This window comes from Arvicanthis niloticus, chromosome 18 (assembly GCF_011762505.2).
Source record: "Arvicanthis niloticus isolate mArvNil1 chromosome 18, mArvNil1.pat.X, whole genome shotgun sequence".
NCBI classification, from domain to species: domain Eukaryota; kingdom Metazoa; phylum Chordata; class Mammalia; order Rodentia; family Muridae; genus Arvicanthis; species Arvicanthis niloticus.
This window is the reverse complement of record NC_047675.1, coordinates 37,541,292-37,554,471: the sequence shown is the minus strand read 5'-3', so window position 1 is coordinate 37,554,471 and position 13,180 is coordinate 37,541,292. Positions and strand designations below refer to the sequence as shown.

Here is a 13,180-nt window from a genome sequence, read left to right as displayed (position 1 = left end):
ATGTGTTGATATGCTTTAGACCTAACTGGATTTGTTGTTGTTGTTTTGTTTTTTTTTCAGACAGGGTTTCTCTATGTAGCCCCACCTGTCCTGGAACTTACTCTGTAGACCAGGATGGACTTGAATTCACAGAGATCTGCCTGCCAAGTGCTGGGATTTAAGTCTTTCGCCACCACTACCTGGCTAGATCTAATTTCCATCTCTATAATTTTATTAGTGCACCTCTGATGTTAAGTAATAGGCGTCAGTCATTACAACAGTTCTGCATTTCTGCACAGGGACAGCAGCAGTCTGAGTGATCCGGCCTCGGCTCCTGTGCTCCACCGTCCACTGCTCCTTCACTATCCTACTTTCCCAGCTTTTCTGTTTAAGTCTAAATTCCACATGAAAGAAAACATGCAACATTTGCATTCCATTATTTTCCAGTTGGTCCAAATGAGATATGATTATTAAGTATTATTATTATTATTATTTCTTCTCCATAGCAAGGCTGTCCTGGAACTATGTGAACAAGGCTAGCCTTGAACTCAGAAATCCTCCTGCCTCTGCTTTCCAAATGCTGAAATTAGTGTGCCACCAGTGTGGTGATTTCACTTTCTTTAAATGGTTGAAAAAAGCTCCATTGTGTACACATGGCACTTAACTTATCCACTGATAGATGCGCAGCTTGACTCTGTATCTCCACTGCTGGGAGCGGCACTAGCACTGAAAAAGGCATGGTGTACGAAGGTATGTCTAGCATGCACTTAGATTCCTTTGGGTATATTTCCCAAGGGGCAGGCTTAAGTCATATAGTAGTTATCTTTTTAGTTTTTTTGAGGGAACCTCTGCACTGAGTCCCATAGTGGACTTTTCCCGGGTGTATTACACGCTCTCCTTCCTCCCAGCATCTGTTTGTGTGGTGGTGGTGCTGAGGATGCATCCAGTCCTTGCTACACATGGGGGAAACACTGCACCAAAGAGCTACACATCTGCTTTTCTTTTCTTGATGATAGAATCTCAAAGGAGCTTTGATTTGCCTTTCTCTGGTTCTTAGAGTAAGGTACTAGTACTCCTTCTGAGAATTATCTGTTGGATTCCTTTCTTATTGTTTTATTGGATTATTTTTATGACTTTACATATTCTGGATATTAATCTCTTGTTGGAGGATCAACAACTGGCAGATTTTCTCCCATTCTGTAAGCTGCTGATGTTATTGTTTGACACAAGGTCCCACAGGCTGGCCTGGTAATCCTTTCCTTTCTATGCAGACGCATTTGAATATAACAAAACCCCCTTTTTAAAAACTTTATTTGATGTACATTGGAGTTTTTGTCTGTATGAGGGTGTTGGATCTCCTGGAACTGTAGTTACAGACAGCTGTGAGTTGCCATGTGAGTGCTGGGAATTGAACCTGGGTCATCTGGAAGAGCAAACTGTGCTCTCAATCACAGAGCCATCTCTCCAGCCCTCACAACCCCAATCTGAACCAAAGCGTTAAGGGTGAAGTACAGCTCTACAAATCTACTCTCTGAATGATAGTGCGCTGACCTTGTAACTTCACAAACTGGAAACAGGAGAAACAGACACTGAAGGAAAGAAGCTAATGATGACCCACAGATGGGCACCATTAGGTCAGTTGCCATCTCAGAACCCAGAGAGCTGAGATTCTGCCTTTGTGGCTTCCGGTGCTCTGACCTCAGGCCTGTTGCATGATACTTTTACACTGCAATGGGATTTGAACTGACTGACAATGTCGAGGCTCCAATCTCATTGTTCATGCTGCAGCATCCATTCACTAACTCAGGCTTCTCTGTTCTGTCCTGTTCTGCTGTCCTGCATTTTGAATTCAGAGCTTGGTGTCAGCAAGGAAAGCACCAGAGTTGTCATGCAGCAGCCTTTGGCTGTGTTCTACCAAGGGATGTATCATCTACAACCTACTCACATCCCTCCCCCAACAGCTACCAAAAATTCCCCTGGTGAGAAATGCTATTATAAGAAGGGGTGGCTGCTTTGTGACTCACACTGTTTCATTAAAAAGATTTTTTTTTTTACCCAAACAAATTTTCAGTAAAGAAATCCAAAGGTTTCCGAAAGCCACAGCAAAATAGAACAGCTCATGATAGTATTTTTCATAGGTCTGCCACTTCACTGGAAGTTCCTATACCCAAACATGGGAGACATTTATATCCGCTTAGCCTTTTGTGTTGCATTTGGCCTTTAGGTTGAGAGAAGAGGTAGGAAACTGGTTGATTAAATCCAACTAATACATCATATAACTGGGTTTGTCAATATTAAGCTAGAAGGCCACTAGCTTGCAAGCCAGCACTCACAGGTCTTACAATCTCTCCAGGGCATCTGGTTACAATGGTATAGATGCTTCAACCACATCTGACCAGGTATGAGTAAAACCAGTAACTGATGGCTTACATGGGTGCTGGGGACGGTGGTTACAGTGGTAACTGGTATTCTAGAAAGCTTCCTATCTATCTTAAACAGTGTCATATCTTTGAGAGTGTAAATAAAAGAATGAGCAATATTTCACAAAACTAATTTGTTAGTATGGAATCCCAAGGGCTCTTTTAAATTCCTGTAAAATTTATAGAGTCCTTAGGGGAGAATCAGGATAAAAAGAATCCTCGCCAGCTCTTCTCTGCAGGAAAAGGGTGACCAAGATGGGCACGTCAAAAATGTTTCCAAATAGCTCAGAAATGTGAGCAAAATGACCACACAGGCTTGGGATCTGTGAGTAACTGTTTCTCCCACATGCTAAAAAACCTTCTTTGACCTTAGAAGATATTGTATAGCACACAATATGGAAGTAACTAATTTGGAATAGCTGTTTGTGAAGTATGTTTTAATCATATTTTAGAGAGAGAAGAAGGGTACTAGAAACAAGAAGTCTGTGGCCATATTATAAATCTCATTCACCAAGACAAGATGGCAAAGCACACGCACATATACATGTACACACACACACACACACACACACACACACACACACGGTGACAATTCGCCAAAAGTCACTTTTCAAAAATGAAGGCATTGTCTAACAGCCACTTTTCATAGTCTTTCAATAAAATAAAAAGAAAGTTATCTCAACATGGGCCTTTTAAATTCTTCATTTTGAACAAAAAGTGTTCCTATGTAACACACGTTTATTAGTTATTTTGGGGAATAACATATTACTGGTGTTGGTTATCATACAAGGCTTTAATAAATTACTGAAAGCATCACTAAAAGCAAGAATTAAAAACAGCAACAACAACAAAAACCCAACCTGATTCAAAGAGAGAGAGGCTGGAGAGATGATTCAGTGGCTAAGAGCCTTTGCTGCTCTTCCAGAGGACCTAGGTTCAATTCCCAACACCAGCTTTTAGATAGCTTACAACCTTCTGTAAGTTCAGTTCTGGAAGACTGGAATCCTCTTCTGTCTTCCAAGGGCAGCAAGCACAAATGTGGTGCATAGACATATGTGTAGGCAAAATAGACATACATATGAAATTTAAAAAACAAAAAAAACCCTGTTAAACAGGCAAATGACCTGAATATGTATTTCTTCAAAGATACATGAATGGCTAGGAAAAAACCAAAATCAGATTTACCAATCATCATGACAGAAATATAAACTACAAGACACAACATCTTACCCATTAGGTTAGCTACTATCTATCTGTCAAGAAAGTCCTTTTCCAGCCAGGTGATGGTGTTGCACGCCTTTAATCCCAGCACTTGGGAGGCAGAAGCAGGTGGATTTCTGAGTTCGAGGCCACCCTGGTCTACAGAGTAAGTTCCAGGACAGCCAGGGCTACACAGAGAAACCCTGTCTCTAAAAACAAACAAACAAACAAACAAACAAACAAAAAGTCCTTTTCCCAAGGTTGAACTTGTGGCTCTTCTAACTTGTCAAGGTCAATGCTAGCCTCTAGGTTCTCTCAGTCCCAGCTCACAAGCCCCCTGTTCTCTCCTTCCCATTTAACTCTGAAAATCTTTCCCTCGTTGCTTTCTCCCTACTTTCCCAGACAGCCTTGGCAGTTTGGAATGAACTTTTTGTCTTTTCACCCATGGAATAGCTATTTTGTTTCTTTACTGTGCTCATTTTCATTCAATATTTTAAAAATTAAATTAAGGGCTAGAGAGATGCTCAGCAATTAAGAGCACTGACTGATCTTCCAGAGGTCTAGAGTTCAATTCCCAGCAACCACATGGTGACTCACAACCACCTGTATTGGGATCTGATGCCTTCTTCTGGTGTGTCTGAAGACAGCAACAGTGTACTCATATACACAAAATAAATTAATCTTTTTTTAAAAATTACATTAAAAATTAAGTTAAATTAAAAGGGCAGATATGGTGACTTTGAGCCTGTAATCCCAGCACTCCAGAGGCAGAGGCAGGCAGATCTCTGAATTTAACCCAGCAGGGTCTACACAGTGAATTCCAGATAGAACAGCCCAGCAATAGAACAAGACCTGAGAGAAAGCAGGCAACAGAAGTTCTGAAACAGAGGATCTGGAGATAGCTCAAGATGGTAGTGTTTGCCTTCAGTGTATGAAGCCAACTTCAGTCACCAGCACTGAACAAAACAGGGCAGGTAATTCTAGCACTCAGGGGTGGAGGCAGGAGACCAGATGTTCAAGTTTATCCTCAGCTACACAGTGAGTTTGTCAGCTTGAACTATACGGGGGAAAAAAAAAAATGGCCTAAATCAAAAACAAAGAGGAGGGGCAGCTGTCTCTTATCTCCAAAACAAAACAACAAAAAATATGATCCAACCATTTTACTCCTAGGTATATATGAAAGACTAGGGGATATGGCCCACTGGTAGACTAGAAACACATCACTAGTGAGGAGGTGGTGGTGGTGTTAAAACGGTCTCAAAGAGTATTTGTCCATTCACAGCAGGATTATTCACAACATGGAAGCAATCCGTGTGTCCGTGACAGATGCATGGAGAAGCAAATGTGGTCCAGTCTACTGTACACTCTAATACACTTTCTGTAGTACATGTTCAACCCTAAAAGGGAAGGAAATCCTGACCAGAGATGCAACTACAGGGATGAAGGTTAAGGGCATTCATCATGCTCAGTGAAATGAGAGTCACAAGACAAATACTTTATGATTGCTTACAATCAGTTCTTACTGGGCCCCTCAACTACACACTTAAAAATGGTGAAGATGGTGGAGGGTACTAAAGTCATCAATACCATGGCGTTTCAAAACCTGCACTTCACAGACCAAGAGGCTACTTTACAGAAGGTTTAAGACGTGGTCAACAATGCTTCCTATCAAACACAGTGACCAAAAAGAAAAGCGGCTCTAGGTACAACAAAGACACTTAAAAGTCCAAGGGTAGACAAGACACCACTGAGAAGACAGAGCCCCCTTATACTGGGTCACACAAGACATTTCTTAGTCTGTTAGAAACACAAAGATGACCTGCCCAGACCAGAAATAGAGTTTAGGGGAAAAATGAAGAGTCACTGAAGAGTTCAGAAGAAACACCTTGCAGCAGCCTCACACACCTGAGTGTTCATGCAACATAGAACTGATAAACTCTAAAGCCACAAGAACACTCTTACAAAGAAAGAAAGAAAGCAAGTGGTGTGCAATGGTTGCTAACAGCAGCCTCCTTGGTAGTGTATGTAGCCTATTGTCTATATGGATTGCCTCAGAGGACCTTGGAGACAATTTTCTGGTAGTTGATAATCATAAGTCTCTGATCACACAATGCTGTCCCTGATCTAGGCTCTAGACAGGTATGCATGGTGCCTTTGGGAAGCCCCAAGGCACAGTGGCCAGGGTTCACACTGGCCAGGTCATCATGTCTATCCGCACCAAGCTGCAGAACAAGGAACACGTGACTGAGGCTCTGCACAGAGCCAGTTCCCTGGCCGCCAGAAGATCCTCATCTCAGAGAAGTGGGGCTTCACCAAGTTCAATGCGGATGAATTTGAAAACATGGTTGCTGAGAAGCAGCTCATTCCTGATGGCTGTGGTGTCAAATATATCCCCAATCATGGTCCTCTAGACAAGTGGAGAGCCCTGCATTCCTGAAGGCTTCCACAGTGCTCTCCTATACCCTACCAGATCATGTTCAATAATAAATGTTGCATCAAGTCTGCTTAGGAAGGAAGGAAGGAAGGAAGGAAGGAAGGAAGGAAGGAAGGAAGGATGTGAGCTGGAGAGATGGCTCAATGGTTAGGCGCATTCATTGGCTGTTTTTCCAGAGGTCCAGAGTTCAATTCCCACCAACCACATGGTGGTTCACAACCATCTATAATAAGATCTGATGCCCTCTTCTGGGACATGTAGATAGAGCACTCATACATAAAATCAATAAATCATTAAAAAATACTTTTAAAAAAGAAAGCAAAGATTCTTGAAGAGAACACTAATCATCTTTATAATAAATGCATATTCCAAGCACCTACACTACTTCCTGGCACCTGTGCGTACTCAGTCTTAGCGCAGTCAGTTTCTACACAGGCCGGAAAGTCTCCTGCTTTGAGATAGAGAGGAAAACAGAGAAACTCGTAGTGTATCCGCTTTAGTGTCATGACTTGTCCTAGATCTCCAGCTCTCTAGCTGCTGGGCTGGGCTTGTGTGTCAGAGATCATAACTCAGTGCCCTTCAGTGGTAATGACCACCAGAGGCAGCTGGGCCTCATGAAAAATCAGGAGGAAGACATCCACAGAAGGGCCAGTGCTCCAATTACTGTCTGTCTGTTCAGAGCCACTCAGTTCGCAAGACCATGGCAGATTGGCTTAGGTCTTTATGTAGGTGACAAATGCTTAATTCCATGTGCAAAACAAAACAACCTACGAAGAATGCTCTTGCTGGTAAAAAACCAGGATCCTGTCTAGAAAACACCCAACTAGTTTAACAGTATTAAAAACAATGGATGAACCAAAACAAAAAACCACCAAGTTCTTTCTGTTTCAGAAGGAAAAAATGAAATTCATGACAAGCTGAATTTCAAATGTAGATGTTCTAAATGTACTCTCAGGATCTGTTTTAAACTCAGATTCTGGGATCTCTCCTCAGTTGTACTGAATTCTGGGAGTAGGGTCCAGTCATCGGCATTGTTATGAGGCTCCATAAAACACAGCAGGCAGGCAGATGAGGCTGCTCTGTGGCGCTCACTTATCAGGAGGCTCTTGTTTGTGTCTGTTTCATTTTTGTTGTCCATTTTTAGTGTGCATGTACGTGTGCACGTGTGTATGTGGGCATGTGGAGGTCAGAGGACAACTCGGGGAGTTGGTTCTCTCCTTCCACCATGTGGATCCTGGGGATTGAATTCAACTCATCAAGCTTGGAGGCCAGTGTGCTTATCTGCTGAGCCACGTTGCTGCTATAATTGGGTATTTTAAACTTGAGTTCATGCCCATTGAGCTCAGGTAGAATATCATCACAATTGTAAACTATGTGGCACGTTCCTTCAACAACGGAGCGAGTACTCTTTATTTGGTTAAGGGTGGCCGGCTTACAGCATTCCTTGTGACATAGTTGAAGATGAGTCTTTGTTTAATATAAAAATATACACATCCATAAAGCAACCATGTTAACAATTTAACCACTGTTGCTTGCTACGCCTTTCAGATCTCATGGGGAATAGTTAACTACAACCCTTAGGAAATTATCTTTGCCTGAAGGATGCGTGGAAAGTAAGCCCCTTGTGGTAACAGAAAACTAAAAATCCTACATTAAAAAACGAAGTCTTCATTAAGGCTGGAACTTGTTTGCAGAACTGGACAGGGAATGAATCTAGCTCTTTAGAGACCACAGAATGCTTTTCCTTTTTCAGAAAGCTCAAAAAGGCTCATCACCTCTAGCATGCCTCCAGTGAGACACAAGGACTTCCCGATCCACTCCAATAGAGTTGGCAACTGTCCTTCACTATTTAAGACTAGAAAAAGTTAAACCTTTTGAAAATCCTCGTATGACAGCAAACTGAACCCAGGAGACACACTGCTAGCATATTCACACACTTCTATAAGTCACTCCATCTCAGCCCCAGACGATGACTTGGTTAAAATACAAAACAAATTTGCATTTTTTGAATATACATATGTATACACATATATGACTAAGAAGCCAGACCCAACCAACACCCCCCAATAGCCAGCCATTTTACAGTAGAAAACAGCAGCACCACCTAACATGTGATACATCATGATTTCTCCCCACTTTCGGAATCCCTGATTCCAAGGTTAACAGGACTACTACAAAAAGGCCTTTAGTGTCAGAAAACCAAAAGCCACAGAATCACCTCAGAACAAGCCCAACAGCTGAAGAGTGAAAGGAAAAGCTGCACATTCTTCTCAAAGGAGTTCTCCTCTAGCAGTTATGGGAGAACTGAATACAGGGCAGACTCCAGACAGCACAGGCCTCCATCTGGGGCCTATGTTCTCATTCGTGTAGACCTCTAGTTCTAAGGAGACAGAGAAGGCAAGAACAATAGCCTGTAACTGAATCATTTCCAGAGGTGAAGGCAAAGGATTAAAAGTTCAAAGCTCCAGGACAGCCAAGGCTATACAGAGAAACCCTGTCTCGAAAAAACAAAACAAAACAAAACAAAAAGTTCAAAGCCAACCTGTATTACATAAGTTTGAGGCTAGTTGGGGCCACATACTAAGACCCTGTTTCAAAACAAACAATAAATAATCACATAAACAAAATAAAGAAATAGATAAAAAGAGGCTGTGTCCTGGCACTGCCAGGCCAGCAGTCCGGTCTCATCTCTGCTGTCTACAGCTAGCTGTCTGGGTTCCTTACCTCCTCTGTAAACTGGGAATAGAGTTACAGTTACGAATAAGACATGGACATAAACCATTCAAGTTCTTTCATCCAGCAAATACTTGTGTCAAGCACAGTGTAAGTTACAGCAGCACTCAAGAGCTAGTCCTGGTCTCACAGAGCTTAAAACTTAGTCAAACTACAAGAAGAAAAATAAGTAAGCAGATAAATGCTTATAAAATGTAATAAAAAATTAGGATTACCATAAATGATTGAAAACAATCACAGGAAGGGTCAGATGTTAAGAGTGCCCATTGAAGAGAAATTTCTGTTGAGCCCTAAGAGATCCAAAGGAGCTAACTATGTGAAGAAAGGAAGAACTAGCATTTCTGTCAGAAGGATCTCAATATGCAAGGGTCACAGCATGAGGAAGGCACAGGAACACGGAAGACGAGTGCAACTGCAGAATATCCTCTCCCAGGGTTTGGAGAACAACCGTTACAAGCTGCCACCACAGAGGATTACCACATCTATTTTTAAAATAACAAAGATGAGCCTAGAGAAAAACTCTGTGTCTTGTCCAAGGTCAAAGTTACTCAGCAGAGGACCTAAAACGAGAAGCCCTCAGTATTCTACTTCCGAACACAGCATAAGCCCACAGCTTTGACTGACTTCTCTAATGACAGTTTTCTGCCAGGAGTCACCAAAGCACCTTGAAAACCCAAGTAATAACACTGTACCAGTTTCCAGGTGCCTAGTCAATCAAGCACCCGAAAGCCCTGCCTTTGGAGTCTTACAGGAGAGCAAAAGCTGCTCAGACCTCACTCCAAAGCTCCACAGTAGAAACAGCTTCTCTCCTTGCACCATAAACAAGAGAAAAGGATGCCCCAGAAAATTCCACGGCCTATTCTAAGAGACAGAACACTGATACAAATGAATGCTCACCTCAGGTGAACAGCACAGGAATCTCTGTCAGACCGGTACACCCACCCCAGTAAAAGCCATTTGGGAATTCAGAGAGGCAGTATGAGGTGAACTGCAGGATGCCAGGAGCATTCAATAGGCTCAAAGTCTTGCAAAAAGTACAGGATGGTCCTATATACTAAAAATAAGTAACTATATACAAGTATTACCTATAATGTTAACAAGAGCCTGCCACACACACTTCAGAGACACCGAAAGGATGACTATCTCAACTTTTCTTGTACTCCCATTGCTCAGTGGTGCTCCCTATTCCCATGATGGAAGGGAGTGAGGTGGGGGGAGAGAACGCTAAGGCTTCATATCTGAAGAGTATGACATTTTGGAACTCAGTTGTAAGTTCCTAACTCTATCAGGGAACCTGACAATAGAACAAGGATAACGAAGTTTCTATTATGAGACAGACTTAAGAAATCTTACCAAAGAGGTAACTCCTTTTCTCACTCCTCCATACAATCTTTTATAAATTCAGTTGCTTGCTACACTCAAAATTGTTTTAAAAGCATACCAATAACAGTTCGCTGACAAACGTAATCACAATAGTCTCACAAATACAGCTGAGCCTTCTGGACCCAACTATTTAAGGAAGCTTATTAATTCCAACATGCCTAACACAGACCAAGTGCCTAAAGGGTACCAAACGCAGACATGTCTTGTATCTGATTTCCAACAGTTTAAAGTCAGAGAGGCTCTAAACCAGTCACTATAACCCACCAAAGTTACTTCAAAAATTTAAGATTTTGGAGTTGACCAAAAGAAAGAAGATACAACAAAACAAAACAAACAAACAAAAAACTACCTTGTTTTTGAAATTAGCTACAACAACTATCTCACAGGTAAACCTTCCATAAAGTACCCTAAGGACAGGAGAAAGCTTTCTCTGACACAGTAACTAAAATTTCCCAACTCAGGCAAAGGAGTCTGAATTACTTAACTGCTTCACTCCAACTGGTAATTAGCAAACAGCAGCCCCTCACCCCTTTTGACCAATTTTCTAGAGGCCTGCCCTGGCTTCTCAGGACAGCCAAGCAGACAGACCTGTTTTCCTCTAGAAGTCTCTGCCAGGCCTTTTTTGCCTTACCAGCCAGGCCCTGGGAAATCCCCCTCCAGCTTTTTCCTGGCCTGTCACCAGAAGTGCACAGAATGAGTTCATCTAGATCCTTTCAATCTTCCTCTTCCCCAGTCATGTGCCAACTGCTGGGCAATAATAATACCCCACCTCTCCTGTGCTCTATGAAACGAGGAAAAGAAAAAAAAAAAAAAAGATGCAGAATCATGGGAAGAGCCAAGCACTTAGCGTGGAGCAGGAGAAAAAAGATGGAGGGATGTGAGAGTCCCTGAGCCCAATCTACTGCATGCAGCACGAGAGAGACCAGAATCCTGGTCCTGGAAACCCAAAGAGGGAGGCTTTCCATAGATCAGACCACACCTGTTTAAGCCAGCCTCCTGTTCCATTTTAAACAATTGATACAGCAAACCAGTCGGGTGGAAAAACTAGCCACCTCCCTTTCCCCTCCCTTTCCTAGCAAAGGTATGAACCCTAACCCAAGAGTCACTTGCCCCTAGTTTTATTTCTTTTCTCACTCTTTGTTTAAGAGACACTACCTCTCCTAACCAGAAAGGTAGGCACCATGATGCAGTGGCAGAAATGAAGAGTCTCAGACAAGAAGACCTTTGAGGATCATGATGCTAATAAATGCGACCTCAATTGGGCAGGTTTCACTCAGTCATCCACAAGTGAACACATGCCTGCAGTCCTAAAACACCCGGCTCCACAAGCCTGGTAGGCAGCTTTTCCCCTAGGCAGTAGTTATCCTATTTGATCCGATTCATCCTCTGACATGGAGGGAATCAGGGGAAGGGCAAGAGTTAAGCTTCATACCCATACCTTAGCACACTAAGAGGTTTCGGGCGCCCCGGGCGCGCCCTCCCTTGCACTCCACCCTTCAAGGCCTCCTTCACCCGCGGACTCACCACTGTGCGAGCTGAACCACCTGGGTGCGATGTGCAGAGGTAGAGCATCCGCCAGCGAGGCTCGGGAGCCCAGGTACAGCATCCCGTCTCTATGGTGACCGCCGCCGGTATCTTGGTAACCATTGCCGTGGGCATAGGTGGAGTCCGACGTGGACCCTCCGCCACCCGGCGCCCTCTCTGAGTCGCCGGTTCCGCGCGAGGCGGGGGTGTAGAGGCTAAAGGGCACCCCTCCGGCCGTGCTGGGGTCCATGCCCATGCCCGCCACCGAGCTGACCGAGCGGCTGCGCAGCCCCATCGCCCCGCCGCCCGTCCGGTAGTGCCCAAAGTGGGGCGCTCCTCCCGGCGGCGGCACGGCGCTGTCATCCGTAGAGACCCCCGGGAAGGGGCCCCGAGAGCGGGCCGCCGTGCTCTGCTTGCCCCCCATGTTCGCCGGGGCCCCGGTGGGGCGGGAACGTGGAGGCCGAGACCCTCCCCCACCACTCAGAAGCGGGTGGAGGGCTGGGCGAACATAAAGGCGGGGGGTTGGAGGGGGGGGTGAAGAGTCACAAAAGAGCCCCGAGGGGAGAAAATAAAAAAAAAAAAGGAGGGGGGGAATCCTCAAAAAAAAATCCGCCGGGTGGAAAAAGCAAGCGAGCGGGGCCCCCAAACTAAGAATTTCAAACTGTCCAAGCCGAATGCATGTTCCCCTTAAGGTCCGAAGACGCTCAGTCCGGAGCGGGCGCCTCGCGCCACAGGCCGCCCCCGGGCTCGGGATCTTGAGGAGCCGCAGAGAAGGGAGGGAGGCGCCGGAGGAGGCCGCTCGCCCGCCCGCAGCAGGAAGCGGCGGAGGCTCCGGGCGCCGCGCGCGTCCCCCGTCTCAGGACTCGACGACCGGCGCCGGCGGCCCGCACTCCTCCAGGCTTCGGGAGGGCTCGCGGCGGTGGGGCAGCCAGGCGGAGCTCTGGAAGCCGCGGTCGCGTGGCGTCGCGCTCCGGCTCCAGCCGCCGCCGGCCCCGCCAGCCAGCCGCGCCGCCCCGCTCGGTCCCGGGCTGCGCTCGCCGGCGCTCCTCGCCGCCGTGGAGACAATGGAGGGCGGCAGAGCGCACGCGCGGCCCGCACCCCCTCCCCCCCCCCCGCCGGGTTAACCCCTTCGCGGCCCCTGCGGCGCGGCGGCTCCCTGCGGCCTCGGAGGTCCCCACCCACCCACCGCCTGCGCCTCGGGCGGTCGGAGGACAGGCCGGCTCCAGCTGCGGGGCGTCTGCGACAGAGGTCAGACTTCCTCTGGAACCAAGCACTGCTTGAGTCGCGGCGAAAGTCGAGTCATTATATTCAAAAAGAAACCCTGCTTGGGGGGAGGGGCAACGACGGTTTGAGCGCGTAGGAAAGAAACCCCAAGAAGAAAAGAAAACCAACTAATAAGCCTACCTGGGTTTGAGGGTCACTGGGCGAACTCCCCTCCTGCCACAGACCTGCCCACACAGCACCCTCTGGTGGATGTGCTGTCCATTGGTGGTACTCCATCCAAGGA

At 45.6% G+C, this 13,180-nt stretch overlaps 1 protein-coding gene and 1 pseudogene across 2 annotated transcripts in view; one reads left to right on the top strand and one right to left on the bottom strand.

Annotated features, from left to right (window-relative positions):
* The window catches only part of Znrf1 (zinc and ring finger 1), an 88,771-nt gene extending 75,999 nt beyond the window's left edge, over positions 1–12,772 (bottom strand). Inside the window, exon 1 of one of the 2 annotated variants that reach the window (XM_034522238.2) lies at positions 11,674–12,772. In XM_034522238.2, the coding sequence (XP_034378129.1) occupies positions 11,674–12,097 (424 nt within the window). In that variant the 5' untranslated portion in view covers positions 12,098–12,772. The remainder of the gene's footprint in view (positions 1–11,673) is intronic. The other variant, XM_034522237.2, reaches the window with a different exon arrangement.
* LOC117723554 (small nucleolar RNA SNORA70) lies at positions 5,515–5,672 on the top strand (annotated as a pseudogene).
* Positions 12,773–13,180: the final 408 nt, after the last annotated feature.